The sequence below is a fragment of the Camelina sativa genome, chromosome 4 (genome assembly GCF_000633955.1).
Source record: "Camelina sativa cultivar DH55 chromosome 4, Cs, whole genome shotgun sequence".
In the NCBI taxonomy this organism is placed as follows: domain Eukaryota; kingdom Viridiplantae; phylum Streptophyta; class Magnoliopsida; order Brassicales; family Brassicaceae; genus Camelina; species Camelina sativa.
The window spans coordinates 27,253,419-27,272,975 of NC_025688.1; the positions used below are offsets into that span (position 1 = coordinate 27,253,419).

The 19,557-nt window shown below is 35.7% G+C and overlaps 1 protein-coding gene across 2 annotated transcripts; it reads right to left on the reverse strand.

The window, feature by feature from the left end:
• Positions 484-3,126, reverse strand: LOC104782766 (protein trichome birefringence-like 39). Of its 2 annotated transcripts, none has more exons than XM_010507785.2 (5): positions 2,822-3,126; positions 2,013-2,184; positions 1,245-1,420; positions 989-1,147; positions 484-852 (listed from the first exon to the last, which is right to left on the reverse strand). In XM_010507785.2, exons 1-5 carry the CDS (start codon positions 3,124-3,126, stop codon positions 558-560), a joined length of 1,107 nt encoding a protein of 368 aa, XP_010506087.1. In that variant the 3' UTR covers positions 484-557. The 2 variants fall into 2 exon arrangements, with proteins under 2 accessions (XP_010506087.1, XP_010506088.1); XM_010507786.1 differs by lacking the exon at positions 2,822-3,126 and adding an exon at positions 2,300-2,799.

Genomic DNA, 19,557 nt, shown 5'->3' on the forward strand with positions numbered 1-19,557 from the left:
ATTTTTTATACTTCAGATGATTCTTATCGATCTGTTTTAATTCCTGCTTTATAATCAAAGAACCGAAAAGACCAAGTTTTGGGCGGTCATGAAGATTGGGTAAAGGTGTGTGACGTGTTGAGTTCACTATTGAAACGTGTAGAGAGGCACGGTGACTCAGCTTGTGGGAAGGGATCAGTATTGAGCCAATAAATAATCCACGTATCTTTCCGTACATGTACACGTGGAGACTTTACGCTGCACTTTTTGAGTTCTTGCCTCCCAAATGAGTTTTATCGCACTTGCGATATTACATTGTGAGCTTCATCAGGCCCATTTTATCTCTATTATTAGGCCCAAGAAGATCTCTAATTTCTTTCGCTCATTTTGCTAAATTATATGGAAATTTTCATTAATAATCAACTAAATTCTTGGTCCTCCGTTGGATACTACTACTTTATTAAACACAGTCAAGAATCAGGAGACTAAAATGAAAAGATAAACTAAAAATAATTGATTTTTGTTTTTTAAGTTAACTTAATACATTGATCAGACAGAAAAAAAAAAACAAGAATTATTTAGGAAGAGAAAAGAGTAGAGTAAAAGAGCACGTTCCACGTATCAGGCAAGCCAGGAAGACACCAGTGGCTACAGTCATTACCAGGATGGTTCCCACTGAAAGCTGAAGGATGAGCATCTTTACGAAGCTGAGAGAGACCCGTTATATCGAGCCAATGGACCGGTTTCCTCAATCTTCTCATCACTTTGTTTAGTACCACCCAAGCCATTGGTGTCCCTCCTGGATACCTCCTCCCGTAGAATGGCTGCGTCTGACTCCTACATGAGTTCATTGGCTCTCCCCAATCCTTTCCCCTACAAAAAAATATCCAACGTAATTAAGTAAAGTAATGTCTATAAATGTCAAGGATTAACACAACAACTTACTCAATTTGACATTAATAAATAGACTTATCAAAAAATATGATTAGATTGATGAAAGTGTATTTACTCGTAATGAGTCGGAGACACGCCGTTGAAGAAGACTTTGGTCTTAGAAGAATCGACGTAAGCATTAACCCATCGAGCCCAAGTGGTCATTCCTTTGTAAAAAGCAATGAGCCGGTTCATGTCTTTGTACAATCTATTTCCATCTTCCATGTAGTCCCACCTGCCAAAAACATCCACACGTACACGTCATCAAATTATTCAAAGTCAAAACTACTAAAAAAAAAAGACAGAGCCAAAGAAAAGAAAAAGAAACGTACGGCTGGATGTGCTCGGTGTGAGTCCACCAATGCCAAGAGTTGAAAATCAAAACGTCCATGCCTCTCCACATGTTGCCTTGCTTAATGGAATTTAGCTTAAGCACTCTCCCAACTTTTTCTACATTCAGATCTACTAAGAACTGTGTTCTGTAAAGCATCAACGTCACTCCGTATTCCTGTGTCAGGTACCATTACAAAAAAGAACCAAATTTAGTTCACTAGATAATGGAGTATATAATTTACGTACATGTGTTATTTTAACTGGCCATGTGCTTTTTTTATCTCAAAATACAGTATCATTTAGGAAAAAAAAAAGAAAAAAAAAACGAATCTCTTTTTGCGTGGCTTATGATCATAAAGATTATAAACATGACATGATATTCCGGGAGATTCTCTTTTTTGGGAAATAGGCCACTAATCACGTTCATCTCTTAAATGCTCTCTCAATTCTCTTGTCCTAATACTATTTTTCTACTACAACATTAATAAAACTATACTATTGCTAAGCAATTAATTATCTTTACATCAAATCAAATGAGCCAAACCAAAAGACACTTTATCCCTTTTTTTTCTTAATTAACTTTATCCTATTTAATACTAAATCATTAAGCGTTAACAAAAGGGATAAATAAAGACTTTTTACCACACTTTCCACACTAAAAGCTACAATGCAAAATCACAACTCAATAAATATCTACTTATTCTAAGTGGGATAATATAAGCTTTTTAATTAAATTTAATAAGATCCATAAATGAAAGAACACAAACCTCGAAGGTAAGTGAAGCAAGACCCTTCTGGCGAAGAAGCGTGTAACGAGTGTTAGGAACCCAAGCATGAATCAGACAAGCAAGAGATTGCCACATGTTTGTGCTCAGTGAATCTCCAACGAACATTATCTTCTTCCCTCTCATCCTCCTCAAGAAATACAACCCATTGAATCTGTAAACCATTACAAATCTCAATTCTAGATCGGCAAGAAAAGAATAATTAAAGAATAAAATATCCAGCTGGTGTTCAAGAACGAACGTTACTTAAAACGTTAAAAAAAAAATACCTATTTACTTCAGTCAAGGAAACTTTGGGTTGAGCTTCGGATTCGGTTTTCAAACCTTTTTGGAGAGTGAAATTATGGGATTTCCAATACATTAATTATTATTGCTCCAACAAAAAGTTTCAAATTTTGAATCCAATAAGGCATAAAATAAAAAGAGAGAACACTACTACTACTACAACTACAACTACACTATCACTATCTAACTTTGAAATTCAATTGAAAAGCTTGAAGTTACCTTTCTTACCAATATGCTTAAATATCTCTGCATATAGCATTAAAACCCCAACAAACAGAACACTTCAAATTTCCAGCTTTCCATATTTATTATTGGGATTTAAAAACAATAAAAAGATTTTGCTTCACAATAGAACAGGGAACAAAAACAAAAAGTTCAATTTATTTCAGTCTAATTAATGGAAAAAACAAAAAAACAGAGCATTGTTCTTGAATCAAAAAAAAAAGACGGGAATTAAAGAATGTGTAAGGAAGATAAGGAAAGAGAGGAGAAGAGAGAAGAAGGACCTGGGGAGAGAGCAAGAAGATGGTTGCCATCGATACTTAAGATAAGCATTGTCAGGACGACCATACTTCTTACAGTTGAACTGAGGATCTATGAATGGGCACTTGTAAGGATCATAAAGTGGGTACTTCACATCATAAACCCAGTTCCCTCTGAACCAATTGCATCTCCCAGAAGCTAGCTCTCTTCTTACTTCTTCTTCTCCATTGTTGCTGCTTGTGTTGTTGTTGATGTAAGCAGATACCGTGGAGAGACAGAGGAAGAAGAAGAAGAAAAAAGAAGGGTTTCCTCGGTAAGTGAAACCCATTTCTCTTTGATCTGAGATTCTCTGTTTTTTTTTACTGGTGAGAGCGAGAGAGCGAGATTGGTTGTGGGAAAAGAGGTGGCTTGGACTGGTTTGTTATATAATACTGTAGTTTAACAAGAACACAAAAAAGAGAGATAGAGAAAGAGAGTGAGATTGTTCACATCACATGGGAAGGGGGAAAACAAGAAACAAGATCCTTTTTATGTCTTTATTCGATTTATAATATGTAATCTTTTTTTTTTTTTTTTCTTAAAACAAAAATTAGGTACTTCCAAAATATATAACTTCTCCTTTTTTTTACAGTTGTAATATCTTTTTTACTTCTTTAATTTATCTCAAGTCTCAACAGTAATAAAATGTTGAGATTTGCAAATAAGCTGAAACCAAAATTTAAAAGCTAAAACCAAATTTGGTCATTAGCTAAGTAGAAAATGATTGAGAATTTTATTTTAGTTTATGTTATATATATTGAAAACAATCTAAAAATTCTTTTGAGAGAAAAAAAAAAAAAAAAAAAAAAATCACCTTTCAATTAGTAGAAAATTTTGTTTCTCACTCATTCAGCAAATGATCGAATTATTTATCTTATTCTGTTTATTTTGTAGTACTTCTATGTTTTTAGTAGGAATTTATTCAATTCGTTATAAGTCAAATTTTGTGTTTAAATAGTAAATCATCGTCTATTGGAAAGTTTATATTAAACACAAATATTTTGTGTGAAAAATAATAATCATAATCTTTACAAAACTATCGATCTTTGAAATTTACAAATATTCAAAGATTTGTTGGTAGTATAAGCTTAATTTACAGGTAAATTATGGGTTTGATTTGAAATAAGTATAGAGATATTTTGTGTACTTGCCAGCTAATAAATATACTTTTCGAACATAGATTTATTATTACCAAAGAATAAAAAGGATGTGAAAAAGATAGGATTGGTAGGTAAAAGATTAAAGAATTAAAAAAAATATATAATTTTATGGATGTAAGTGGGTCCAACTTTGACTTTACTCCGTTTACACCGATTAATACGTGCGTGTAAGATATGAGATTATTTTTTCATATGTACCCCACGTCTAGTACGAAGAGTAACACAGGCTAAGAGCCATATATATATGAGTTCAATTATTTGTAAACTTTCGATAATTGTATATAAATTATTGTAGTTCTTATATCACTGAAATAAAGAACAGGAAAGTGTAATCCACTCGTGCCTAATCAAACGCTATACTTATTGAGTTTTTTCATATATGCAAGAGTGTGAAAATAAGTGGAGACGACCAAAAAAAAGTATCTACAACTTCTCATATCATCATCATCTTTTCGCCGGTGATTATGGAGAATTTTCTTTCTTCCTCTTCTTCTTTTGTAGATTATATGTAAGAAATGAAAATCGGTGGATCTATTTTAGATTTAATTAAATTATGAGACGTGTTGAAAATGAAAACTGCAAAAGGGTAAATAACGCGATATATTATTTTGGAGACCCATATTATTTTATTCAAATGTGTGGCCATAAAACAATTGTACAGAGCACTAGTCCATTAAACAATTGAAGCACTCGATATTTTCTAATGCCATGCACATCATGCAAAAATTTACCCAATACTAGTATATATCATCTATCATCTCTATATATATACTATACGCATTACGAAATGGGTAACTTAGAGATCTCGCCAGTGGTGAGTGTAGCATGATTATGCATAACCACGCAAACTTGTTCAAAAGTCCTAATTGTGAATCAAAACACTAGCATACAACTCAGATGAGGATATATAAGAATATAGGCTATATTAATCGACTCGAGATCCAAAACTGAAGACAACAAGAAGTGATTAATTTAGGTAAATATATATAGAACCAACCGATAATAATCTGCTCGAGATTCAATTGTTCAATAATTGAGGAGGAGATCGGGGAAGAACAAAAAAAAGAAGGTCCACCCACGTTTCGCCATTTTCAATCTCTCATGATAATCTAAATAAGCCACAGACACACACAACTGGCGATAGTCGTTTGTTTCTTTACACACTGACATATCAATACTTTTTGAGTACTATGAGGTGTTATATAGTCTGAACAATTTTCCCATGTACATAAATTTGTTGTTTACTGCTGCAAATTTTACAGTTACATATTGTTCTAAAAACCAGTGAACTTATCTGTTTATATTAATATCAAAAAGATTATCATCGCACATTAGCCGTGGCACTACCAACCTGTAGTTGGTAGGATCTTTCTGTGTTAGTTGGGCTAAAGTCGTAAGTCTCACTAATATAGATTTGGGAATTTAAATGTCATTAGTGAAATGACACTAACGAGAGCTTCCGAGAGTAATGGATTTAAGGCAGAATTGACAAGAAAGTGCCGAATTAATTGAGCAAACTCATGTTATAGGCTCACTCATCATATGCATATCTACATTGATTTGTCCCTATCACAATGCTTTATTCCCCTACCTAGCATCCGCCACAATACGGCCAATATCATTCAATTCAACTCTCGACTTAAATGATTTTCTAAATACTAAGAGAAAAATGAATATTTCTTTTGTTCGCCAATAGTTTATTTAATACTAGATGACTTTAATCTCAAAACCGATTGAAAACTAATCAGCTTGTTTTGTTTCGGGTAAGGCCACCAAATGGAGATAAAGATTACAAGAAGGTGTGTCAATTGTATATGTTGTATAATCTATTCAAAATTCATATCTGGAAGGTTAGTTATAGTTTTGTTTATATTTGCGGTGATGAGATTTTTTGTGTATATACTTAGGCACTACTTCTCAAAAATTTAAGAATTAAAAAGTTCCAAAATCCNAAAAAAAAAAAAAAAAAAAAAAAAAAAAAAAAAAAAACAGGAAACAACACAAAGCTTCAAAACTCATCTATACTGTACACAAATTTACAACAGATTATAATTTTCAAAAGAACAAAATTTTTTCCATGAACTCTACTCCATAAAGAGGTCTACAACATACAAAGCTGCATCAATTATAGCATTTTAACAAAAGAAAATTAGTTAAGAGTTATGGATCACCTTGGCATGATCTTAGTCTTTACATAAAAGCATGAAACTTTCCATAAACTCTTCTTTTTCCTTCTTAGTCTTTACACTCGAAAGAATTGTGAATCATACAAAAACTAAAAATCTTATGTCACTATATTTAATAGTTACACCAAAGGGAAGTAAGTTGATTGAAAGCTTTGATCATTGTAGGGCTTGTGAAAGCATTTGCAGGTCTGATCATTGCAGTGCCTGTGAAAGCATTTGCAGCCAATATGATCAAAGAAGTGTATACATTTTAAAATGGTTTTAAGACTCGTCAAGTGTTGTTAAGTTAACCCTTGCATCTAGTCATATATTGATAGGCTTAGAGTCAACCGTAGAATATGCTAAATTCTCAATCATTTATAACGTATATATATATTTGAATTTCCAAAAATATGAATGCAAATTTATATTGTAACGATTTCGAAATTAATAGGGAAACAAAAGTTTGGAATTATCATTATATCATTAACTAATTGAAGAAGTGATAAATTTTGAATTTCGTCGGTAACAAATTTTTGCAAAGATTTGTTTTTTTTGTAATTGAAGAAAAAAAAACATCATTAATGTTAAAAATAAATTTCAGTGTTAGTTTCTAAGATTTAGAAGTTCCGAATATCTAATTGTATCAATTTCAAAAGGTTACTAAAAATTAGCAACAGCTCCATCTCTTATGGTATGTAGGATTCGAGAATATATATATGAATGATGAAATAAGATTTGTGTAATTCACTTCACATTTTATGGTAAGTAGGCTCTAATTAATGACTTAATTAGTATTTCCTAATCCGATGTTATTTATGTTTTTAAATTTTAATAGGTAGATGAATCCGAAGATATTGGATATTTCCTAAACCACTTACTATTTAAAAGATTTCAAATATGGTTAGTATTTTGTTGATTGGATATCTTTTTAATTAAGATAATATATCGTAATTAGTGTAAATTGTTCAATTTCATTTTCAGGCAACTGACGTGTTTGGATCTAGCAAAATAGGATCCGAATATTTTTAGACCGGGTCGGTTTGGATCCGCGCATCAAACCCATGGGGCACTATATCATAAAAGGTAAGACCCGAAATTCGAACCCGGGTCCATAAAGGTTTATATCAAAGCTTTAACCATCTGATCCAGCAGCCTTATTGAACATAGACGGGAACTTTAACGTTTATAACCGCGAGAATCTCCCTCCTCTTCTTCTCTTCCTTGGCATCGTTAATTGTCAATTTTGGCTTCCTCATTCCATAAATTTTACTGGAAAACAGAAACCCTAGTGATGATGATTGTGATCAAAGAGGAACAAAGAATCCCAAAATTCAAAATTTTAAAAGAATCAAAAAGTTAAAAAATCAAATCTTGGGAAACTACGATGAATGTAAACAATTAGCGATTGGACCAACGGAGGCGGATCTAGATGGAGAAGGAACCACGGCGGAGCAGCCGTTAACGATGCCAAGCAAGAGAAGAAGAGGAAGAGGAGGGAGATTCTCGCGGGCGAATATGGTTATAAACATTAAAGTTCACCAATAATACGAATAAGGCTGCTTGATCAAATGGTTAAAGCTTTGAAAAAACTTTTATGGACCCGGGTTCGAATCTCATGTCTAGCCTTATTTTGTGTCATCTAAGTGGGCTCTTGACTAATATTTGTTGATTTAGTCGGCTCTTGACTAATATTTGTTGATTTTGACTTTGAAATCTGCACTTTTTAATGATTGGATATGAAATTTAAATTTTATCTAAGTATAGGTAGAAATTGGCACCTAGAATTTGTACATGTATAAATTGCCATTTTTAATATTGTACAGGTTGAAATTAGCCTTTTTCCCCCACTATATGGTATACAATATACTCGTTTATATGTTTTTTTCTTTTATTTCTAAGTGTAATCCCAGTATAGATGTTAAAAAGTTAAACAGAAATTAAGTAATTTCTTATTATTGTGTGCATAATCCTCAAAATTATATCTGAAAATGCATAATCCTCAAAATTATTCTGAAAATAATGGGAATATATAATTACATGAACAAATAAACTAAATATTTTAATACCATATATACTATATTGTAGATGAGAAAAAAATCTCTTTATTGAAAAAAAAATATATAATTTCATTATTATTTATAATGTTATTTTCTATTTCAAGTGGAAAAAATATTAATTTAAAAAATATTAATCTTCTTAGATGGCTATAAATTTTTAACAAACCCAAAAATAATAAAATAACTTATGTAATTAACTATATTATAAAAATGTAATAAGCTACACCTAGTATATTCATGATATTACCGTGGCATTTAAGCCTTATTTGAGACTTCATATTTTCATAAAGTTCAATTTCTTCCCCATCTAAGTTTTGTACTTAAAACCTCTCATAAATGTGTTGGGCATCATATGTGCATCATATTATATTATATGTATATTGAGGAGGTGAAAGACATTCTATATCAAAACTAAGCTGGTCGTCATCCCTAAGCCAAAGAAGCGGCACATATGATGCCCAAAAAATCAAGGGTGTATCTTGGGATTAGCTTTTCAAAAGATTGTGGGCTTACACTCGGAGAGAACGGGAAGATTGAGATTTTAGGTCATAAGAAGTTTGAAGTTTCTTTGATAAGAGATGAGAGGGGAGGGTTTAATTTAGGGGAAAGTTTTAAAAAGGTAGCCACTTATTACAAGTTAATGCCTAACGATAAGATTGACTTTGAGGTAGTTGGTGCACGCCAATTGAGAATTTCTCTACCGACAGAGAAACTAGAGAAAAACGATACTTCTTTCGTCGATGACTAGGGATGTTAATTTGGGTATAAAACCCCCATTTAATATATGGGTAAGTGTAAAAAATTTTACCCATATAAATCCATATATCAAAAATAGTTTAATGGAATAAAATGGGTTTATCTAACTAAACCCACTTAGTAAATGAGCTTTTATATTATTAAATGGGTATCCATTAAAGATTGTTTTTTTGTTGCATAAAACAAAACGTCACCGTTTTGGTGTAGCGTTAAACAATCTTTTCCATGAGTCCGACTTGAAGATTGAGAGAGAACGAGAGAGAATGAGCGGCGATGAAAATGTTCGCTGCTTAGTTCCGGCAACAATCTCGATTCCGACTTAAAGATTGCTTAGTTTGCTGCTTTTTTGGATCTGGGTCGTCGTGCTCTCTTCAATTTTCGCTCTGGGTCATCTTCCTCTCTTCAATTTTCGATTCCTACAAGGTTAGCCGATTCAAACTTTGCTCCTTGTTAGCTTCTACAAGGTTAGCTTCTAGATTTGAGATTATGTGACTACATCAACTTTCAACTAGTATACATTAAAATGGTGATCTAGTGCAGTGTCTGTTTCAAGTAAGTTATCGACACGTGCTGACTGATTACCCAGAGAATCTTCACAGTCATCGATAAAGATGTTAATTTGGGTAAACCCACCCCATTTTAATCCATCCTATTTTAACCCCACCCTATTTAAGTTCAAACCCATTTAGACTAATATATATTTGAAACTCATTTAACCATACCCACTTAAATATACATTACCTCATTTAGCTATACCCACTTAAATATACATTATACATATATGCAAAAATATATAAAGATAATTCAAAACCAAGTTGGATTGACAACATTTATCATTAAAATCAGAGTCTTGACTTAATGTATACCGTTTTTAATGATAAATGTTGAAATTACCCAGCTGGCATGATCACCACCGTTTTGCATTATCCCTATTTTACCGCAACACCATTCTCTCTCTCTCTTTTTTCTTTACAAGTCTTCTTCAATTTAGAATTTTTTTGTTTTGTCTTCTTTACTACAGTAACGTTCTTGAAATATATGAAATGATGGCATGCATGGTGCTTGGTTCTTGGTTAAATGTAGTTAGTGGTTCCGTAGGTCTGAATGGTACGGACTATTTGGAACGGCGCAGTGGTTAACTAGTAAAAAAATTTCAATTACCAAAAACTACACTACAACAAAGCAACTATGATTTTTAACGAATTGAATACTAGCTTAGTAATCTAATTACTATTAGTAAAATGGACAATTTGAGCCCTTTCAGAGTGTCCACCTCAGCAAAATCATATTCATCTAAGAAATTGCCACATCAGCAACCTATTATTAAACGATACCATGGTTGCTACACCTAAAGAAGTAGAAGAAATCGGCTCTTCCCCTCTTCCTTAAAACGTTTTGCCACGACAAAGCCCTAATAAAAATTATAAAGTAAAGCTCATCCTCTCCCAAAATCCCACAATCTCTAAGATTCAAGCTCCTTTCCATCCCTATGGTTTCCACTATCTCACTCACATATAGCATATGGGTTCATGAAATTGGGAACGTCTCAACTTCCTTTTAGCCTCTCTTAATAACGTCTCACGATCCCTCCACCCTTCCTCTGTTACGTGAAGCAATGCAATCGAATTTACAGTAAAGGTTTTCCTCCATTTAAGCATATTTCTGTTTCATCCGTTTTGGTGACCACAAACCACCTCATCACCGACGTGGGTTTGCCGTTGCGGCTCTAGGTCACTAGAGATCGTTTCAAAATCCGATCTGAACATAAGGTTAACTATTTATATTTCTCCTACTGATTTTCTTCGTACATATTGGCTAAAGAGGATCACCTTATGTAAGAGGATCAACAACCATATATATTATACATATAATTATCTACAAATAGGAGTTTAGTTCCAAGTGACACAATCATCATTTCTTATGTTTTTCTTCAGGTTCTCTCTCGAACCACCACTCTCTTTATGTTAGTAGCTATCATAATATGATGAACAATAGGTCTTTCCCTAGAGGGAGAATTTGTTCCAATACAAAACATTGTGGGATTTTACATTTCATATATAAAAAACAACTGAAGATGCATGAGCTTTGAAGATTTGCTCACAATCACAGATTTGTTCCTTTATTCCACCCTCGCCGCTATGCTGAAGCTAATGTGTTGGACTGTTGGTTAAATACTTAAATCTGTTAAAATAATTTAATATGTGTAGACTGAAACGTGACTTTAAACTTGCACAAAGTATTTGATAAAACCATCAGTACATCGAATGAATCCAAAGCCGTCCGATTCTGGTATGACGGCACAAAATTTGAAATACTTTTCTTACATAGTAATTGTGAGGTTCACGGTTTTAGTCATGGAGTATCCAAAGTTACATATTACAATATATAACAAATTACTACTAATAAAAACGAATAAGTGTGACGATAGGAAAATATTGAAGTATGAGACTAACAGTAATTATTTTAATAAACATGAATTTATGTTTCATATAGACTACAACTAAAAAAAATTGATAAAAAAATTAACAGTATTAATACTATACTCCATGTTTTAATTAAAATATTCCATATATATATATATATATATTAAGAACATAAGAGTAAAATTAAAATTAAATTGCCTATTGTATACCGGGCGTATCCCGGCTTTTTCCTAGTCCCCATAAAAAAAAAAANAAAAAAGTAATTCAAATTTAAATCATTTATTTATTTGATACAATCTAACTGATGCAACATGCCCTTTTTTTGTAGTGGAAGGCCTGCATGGTGCTTGGTTTTTGGTTCAATGTAGTTAGTGGTTCCGTCGGTCTGAACGGGACGGACTATTTGGAACGGCGCAACGGTTAACTAGTTAAAAAATTTCGATTACCAAAAACTACACTACAACAAAGCAATTATTAATTTTAAAGAATTAAATACTAACTTAGTAATCTAATCCCCATAAAAAAAGAAAGAGAACTATGAGACAGCCTTATCAAAAGGACACCCGTAAACAATTGCCAGCTCTGCATTAGATAGATATATTGAACTTCATTTATGTTTTTTTTTTGGTTCTCATCACTAATCACAGAAGGCTCTGAAGTTTGTAATAATATACCACTACTCATTAATCAAGTAAGAAGAAGAACCCTTTGATGTATTGTTTCAATCATCCTCCACTAATCATATAAGCATATATGCTCACATGATCGAGCATCTAACCTCATGTGGCAACATATAACATTATGGCAATATATAATTGATCCTTTAAATTTACTAATCGTCTAATATTTTCAATTATCCATACATGCATCTTTAAAAGATATTTTATTTAATCAAACTACAATAATTTGCAGTTCTTATAACTTGACGTCTATGTATAAATTTAAAGTCACATCATCGACTGACCAAACCTATTTCCATCAGCATTGTTTTCACGTACCAATTACAGAATTTAATTAACTATTTCATTATAAAGAAAAGTAGTTGTTTACTATAGAAATTTAAGAGTAAAGGTATGTAACTTTAAAAAATTGCGGGTGGGTTGACAAAATAAAAATGCGAGTTGGACGGTAATGCGATCTGTACATATATTCTTTGCTTGCACTGACATTATGATCTTAAATTTGAAAATAAAATAAAAATACTATTGACGAAACATTGGATACCCTTAATTAATAATCATAGTTGGTTAAGCTTAAACAAGCGTGGATTAGCTTTTGGTAAACTGATTAATCGAATAATAATTAAAAAGAATCTGATAATTCTCATGCGTATAGATTATTTATCAAGAATCATGGATCATGGTGCAACAGATACAGATAGAGAATATACCACGACCGCCAATGGACGTATTCGGCAATACGAAAAAGAGATAAATAGATAATTTATAAATTATAATAATTGTCACGTGAAGTTATTACAACTTTCAAAGAACTAACGATTTGACTTAATTTGTTTCATGTGAAATTATAAGCACTTGCAAGTTACAAGGTTAGAAATCTTGTTTTCTCTCGGCACACTCCAAACCAACCATCAAATTTAAAGCCATAATACCTAGACTAAGATCAAGAATCATTCTAAGTACTGTAGTTGATTACGTAATAAAGTATGCTTGCCGACCGGTAAAATTACTAGTAAAAAATAAGATTCCTTCTTTTATTTTATATGAAACCTGAATCTTGTGATTATAATTACCAAATAAGATTCCCCGACAGTGATTTAATGAGTATATAGAAAAACACATCATTAGCAGCTAATTGCACTTATTTGTTTAATCTCCACACATTTCCTCTTTTGTCCACTTTTGATTGGGGTCATTCATGCTCAAACATTACAGCCTGCGCATTGTAGTATGTTTTGTATGTCTCCGGCGGAACAAACAATGTGACATACGTTGAATAAAACAGACTAATTGTGTGATTGGTGTTGTCTTTTGCTATTAATGCAAATAGTGTCCAAATTTATTAATAAATGAAATTTTAAAATATGTGGAAAGTAATACTACTAATATTCCTTTCATTTATAAAGCAAGTGTCGTTTTAGACTAATTTTTCTCTCGGAACTGTCGTTTATGAATTTATGATAATAATAATAATGAAATATATTTCAATTGCTCCTAATTAGTATTTATACAAATGTCAAACCATAGTAAAAATTCTGAAAGCTAATCTTATTTTGAAGTGCACATTTCACCAAAATTGAGAGCTGTTTTTTTTGAACCAAGATATAGTAGTTCACTACTATCGTCATCCATCTCAAGTTTTTTTGGCGGGCTCGAAGTCAAGTTTTTCGAATAAACCGTGAGCCGTCGGTGTTAAAACCCCGTCAACATGATGAGACTCTGTACGTTAGCTGGCATGCATAATAATAACAGTGAAATTAAGAGTCACCCAGCTGGCATGATCACCGTTTTGCATTATCCCTGTTTTACCGCAACACCGTTCTCTTTTTTTCTTTATAAGTCTTCTTAATTAAGACTATTTTGTTTTTCTTTTTTTGCTTGGTGAAATAATGAAGGCGTGCATGGTGCTTGGTTCAATGTAGTTAGTGGTTCCGTAGGTCTGAACGGTACGGACTATGTGGAACGGCGCAATGGTATACTAGTAACAAAAAATACTACTTACCTTATACTACAACAAACCAATTATGAATTTTAAGGAATTGAATATACTAATTTAGTAATCTAATCCCCATGAAAAGGAAAAAGAACTATGAGACATAATATGTGAAAAATTCTCTCTGACACAGTTTTCGAGGTAGAGTTTTTCTACGGCGATCTTCGCTTTTTCTTTTCCTTTTTTCCTTTTTAAGTCGGTGGCGGCCACTACCGGCGACTCTCCTTCCGGCATGGCAAGAAAAAAACGAAAACCTCCTCTTCCTACCAATCCGCTTCCACCTACACCTCTTACTCCTCCTTCCCTCTCCCCTTTACTCCCACGTTCCAGATCCAATGGCTATCTGCATCCCATCCCTGAGAAAGCAGCAGATCAAACTCCACTTGTAAGAGAAGGCAACCCCCAAGACTCGTCGGTGACTGGATATGACGAGAACTTGACTCCTCTAACATGGGCTGAGCGTACCTATGGTGGCTCATCCACACCGAAAAAATGTAGCTCACCTTTTCTCTTGGAATCAGGTGAGCTCTGCGTAAAAATTCCGAACAAGTTTATTGAGGAAAGCAAGCCTCTGTGGCAGAGTTTTGTCGTCGGTCAATTCTATCGCAAAGCTCCCTCCTTTGGCAAAATCAGAGCACTGGTAAACCTTATCTGGAGCAAATGGCATCATGACATCTCTGTCACGAAGCTCGATACACCAAATACCTTCCTTTTCAAGATCCCCAACGCCTCCACTCGACAAAGGGTACTCAAAGAAGGGATTTGGTCCATAGACGGCTCGACTATGTTCGTTGCTGAGTGGACTCCGGGGGTTCAACCGTCAAAACCGGAGTTGAAAACGGCTCCTGTCTGGATTGAACTCCGCCATGTGCCATACGAATTCTACAATCCGCCAGCCATGAGCCGTATTGCCAGTATTGTGGGACACCCTATTTGCCTGCATAAAGAAACAGAGTCAATGACTAATTTCGAAGTTGAAAAGGTGTTCACGGAAATTGATTTGCATAAGCCTCTTCCAGAATTTGTTTGTGCCCAGTTCGAATCAAGGGATACCCGGAAAGTTGCGGTCTCTTGTCCTCACCTCCCCCCATTTGTCCTCTGTGTGACACGGCGGGACATTCTTCAAAACATTGTACTAATGTTCCCCCACTATGCACATGTTGTAAGAAAGCTTACCATACAGAATCATTCTGCCCATGGAGAAAGGACAAAGAGAAGAAGAAGGAACCCTTACCTGATAAAGTACCACTGGTCTCGGGGCCCTCAGAGTCTCCCTCCAAAACTAAGAAATGGGTAAGGAAAAGCTTAGACGAAGCTTCTTCATCGATGAGTTTACAGCCGGGACAAGAGACCATAGCTCTACCTCCTGTTACTAATGATGATGCGTCGAACAAGCAGTACTTAAACCATGATGTTGTCGATCCGTGCCCTGTTCAAGAAAAGATAGATGTGCCTACAGTACACCAATCCGGAGGGTCAGTAATGCTTACAGTGAAATCTCCTACTGAAGTAGTTACCTTGGCTATACCTCCAAACGAAGACCAAAGGGAATTTGTCAAGGTTTTAACCAAAAGTCAGAAGAAGAAGATCAGGGCCAAGCTTAAGAAGGGCCTCATCCATGCAGGAAGGTTTTCCTTCCGCAACTAGTCTCTTTTTTGTTGAAATTTTTTTGTGATGCTGATGTTTTGTTGGAATATACGTGGGATTATTGATCTTGATAAGCAGCAGAATTTTGTTTCGTGGTGCAAACAACATCGACCAGTTTTTGGTTGCCTTTTGGAGACTCATGTCCTAGAACACAACGTGCATGCCGTCATGAAGCGGATTCTGCCAGGTTGGAGTCTCATCCCAAATTACGAACACTCTCATATAGGGAGAATTTGGATAGTGTATAGTAAAGATGTGAGGGTTAATCTCTACAAGAAGTCTCGACAGCACATCACCTGTGGTATTTCCTGGCCAGAGAAAGTGATTAATTTCACAGCTTCTTTTGTCTATGGAGCAAACCTAAGGCACGAGCAAATTTCTCTCTGGAATGATCTAGCTGACATGGCAGCTAACACGCCACTGCGATCCTCCCCATGGCTTGTCACAAGCGACTTTAATCAGACTCTCCTGCCTGAGGAGCACTCACTAAGAAACGACTTCTCAGTATACTCAGGGGGTGCTCGTGAGCTTCAACAATGTATGGACACGTGTGGTCTCTTGGATCTTCCTGCTCACGGTCCCCTTTTCACTTGGTGGAATCATTAGCAGAACACCCCTGTTGCAAAAAAACTCGACCGAATCCTTGGCAACGAGTTCTGGCTTGCTGAGTTCTCGAATTGCATTGCAACGTTCGAAGAACCTCTTTTCTCTGACCACGCATCTTGCTGCATCAGATTCCAAGACAGAGGTCCAAGGATAATTAGGCCATTCCGCTTCAACCACCACTTAATTCAGCATGAAAATTTCATGCACATTGTTCAAGAGTGCTGGAACTCTACTCAAGTGACAGGCTCTCAGATGTACCAAATCACCCAAAAACTTAAAAAGCTTAAAGGTAAACTGAGGGAACTCAACAGAGAAGCGTTTTCTGGGATAGAGAATAGAGTGAGAGGGGTCTTGGCAGACCTGAAAGCAGCTCAATATCACCTTTTCAACTCTCCTTCACAAAAGGCAGCAGCTGAAGAACGCAAGACTTTCCTATCTTGGCAGAATCTGTCTGCAGCTGAAGCAACCTTCCTGCATAAAAAATAAGGTCTCAAATGGATCTCTGATGGGGATGAGAATACTAGTTTTTTCCACAAGAGTGTGGTTATCAAAAACGCTTTCAGTGGTATAAAGAGACTTCGCCTTGAAGACGGCTCAATCATCACTGACAAATCGTCGATAAAGAATGCATGTGTAGAGTTTTATACTTCTCTCTTTGGTGCTTCTAGCAATACTCCATGTCTCAGGACATGCATTCAGTCAATTCACCCTTTTAGGTGCTCCGAGACTCAAAAAACCACCTTGAATAGAGATTTCTCTGCCGCAGAAATAAAGGCAGAATTTTTTGCTCTTCCATGGGACAAAGTGCCTCGCCCTGATGGGTATACAGGGGAGTTCTTCAGGCACTGTTGGGGTATTGTTGGCGAAGAGATCACTCTAGCTGTTCAGAGCTTCTTTCTATATGGTAAGATTGAACCTAGCTGGAACTCCACGGCTGTATCCATGATCGCCAAGACGACAACTGCTGAAACAGTTTCTGAATATAGGCCCATCTCATGTTTGAACGCTATATACAAGGTTATATCGAAACTACTGGCTAGAAGGCTCCAGAACTTGCTCCCTGAGATGATCCAAGAGAACCAGACTGTATTCATCAAGGATCGTCATATAGTAGAAAACGTCCTCCTAGCTTCAGAGTTAGTGCAAGAATATAACAGCAGTGGGATTTCAAAAAGAGGTATGCTCAAGATTGACCTCCTAAAATCTTTTGATTCCATTGAATGGAGCTTCATCATAGACATCTTGACTGCAACTCATTTTTCCAGTAAGTACATCCAATAGATCAGCCAGTGTATCAAAACTACTCGGTTCTCGATCTTTGTCAACGGTGAGCTATGTGGTTATTTCAAAGGAAAGAAGGGTTTAAGACAAGGAGACCCACTCTCCCCTTACCTGTTTGTGATCGGCATGAACATCTTCTCTAGACTCCTCGACCTGAGATATCAAGCTGGCCAAATTGGTTACCATCCTAAAGCGTCAAATCCAAACGTCACTCACCTTATCTTTGCAGACGATGTAATGATTTTTATCGATGGAGAACATTCGTCCCTACGAGCTATTGTTGACCTCCTAGGGTACTTCTCAAATATCTCAGGTTTGGCTCTTAACATAAACAAAACGGAACTCTACCTAGCAGGATCCACCGTGGCTGAACAGAACAGATTCAACTCCTCTTTTGGCTTCTCTGCGGGTAATCTCCCAGTAAAGTACTTGTGTCTCCCTCTGCTCCCGAACCCTCTCACCAGATCTGATTGTGAGCCCTTAATACAAAGAATCAGAAGGAAGTTCCAGTCGTGGCAGAACAGGCACCTATCTTATGCAGGTCGACTGCAACTCCTAACCTCGGTGATTCAAAATATTATCGCGTATTGGTGTGCAGCTTTCATCTTACCAGCTAAGTGCATAAAAGACCTTGAGAAGCTATGTAGAAGATTTCTTTGGTCGGGTGCAAGTGAAATCCCTAAGCAAGCAAAAGTGTCTTGGAGGACAGTGTGCTCTCCCAAATCAGAAGGCGGCCTAGGTCTAAAAGACCTTAAAGAATGGAATAAGGTATTTGGTCTCAAACTCATATGTAAGTTATTCTCGGCTTCGGGTTCTTTGTGGGTTGCCTGGTGTAGGGAAAACAAGCTGAGAAGAAGATGTTTTTGGAGACTCTCTGCCTCAAGTAAGGGCTCCTCTTTGTGGAAACAACTGCTTAAGTTGAGAAACACTGCCAAAACTTTCCTTTCATGCAAAATTGGTGATGGGCGAACCTGCTCCTTCTGGTTTGATATCTGGACTCTGTTTGGAGATTTGATTACTTACCTGGGAAAAGATGGTCACCAGCGACTTGGTTTACCGCTAGATTCCACAGTGGCGATGGCTCATACAGGGGAAGGATGGCGGTTTAGAGGAGCCTGCAGTGACAATACCGAACAACTCTTTATCCACCTAGCTGACACACAAATCTCAGAGGGAACAAAAGACACTTATAAGTGGGCTAGACCGAACGGAGATCCGCTTCCTCGTTTTAGCTTTGCTAACACTTGGGAGATGCTCAAGCCTCCAACCCCAGCGGTGCCCTGGTACAAGCAAGTTTGGTTCTCAGGCTCGATACCTAAGCACTCTTTCATTATGTGGCTCTGCTGTCTAGATCGGCTTCCTATATTGTCAAGACTCAGAAACTGGGGAACAATAGAAGATGATACTTGCTTCCTCTGTGAGATTTACTTTGAAACTAGGGATCATCTATTCCTTCGCTATCCCTACTCCTATGACTTATGGAGATGGTGTCTTCGTAAGCTTCAGCTCCCATTTATGGGATTCACTACTTGGGATTCTTTCCTCATCTCGCTTAGATCCGCCAATAATGACCCAAAACTGGTTATACTTAAAACTACTTGCTGCTCAGGCGGTGGTGTACACTCTTTGGCAGGAAAGGAACGCTCGAATCTTCACTGGCATACGAACACCAGTCGAAGCTCTTTTCCCAAAGCTTGATAGAAGGATTCGCAACACATGCCTGGCTAGGAATCACTCTCTGAAGTTCCAATTATGTTTCACCCGGGTTTGTTCTCCCGAGTTCTGATGTTGTTGTTGGCATCTTACTAAACTATCTATGTAAGCGAAATCCTAAAAAATCAATACCATCTGAAATTTTATGAAAAAAAAAAAGAATTATGAGACAGCCTTATCAAAAGGACACCCGTAAACAATTGCCAGCTCTGCATTAGATATTGAACTTCATTTGT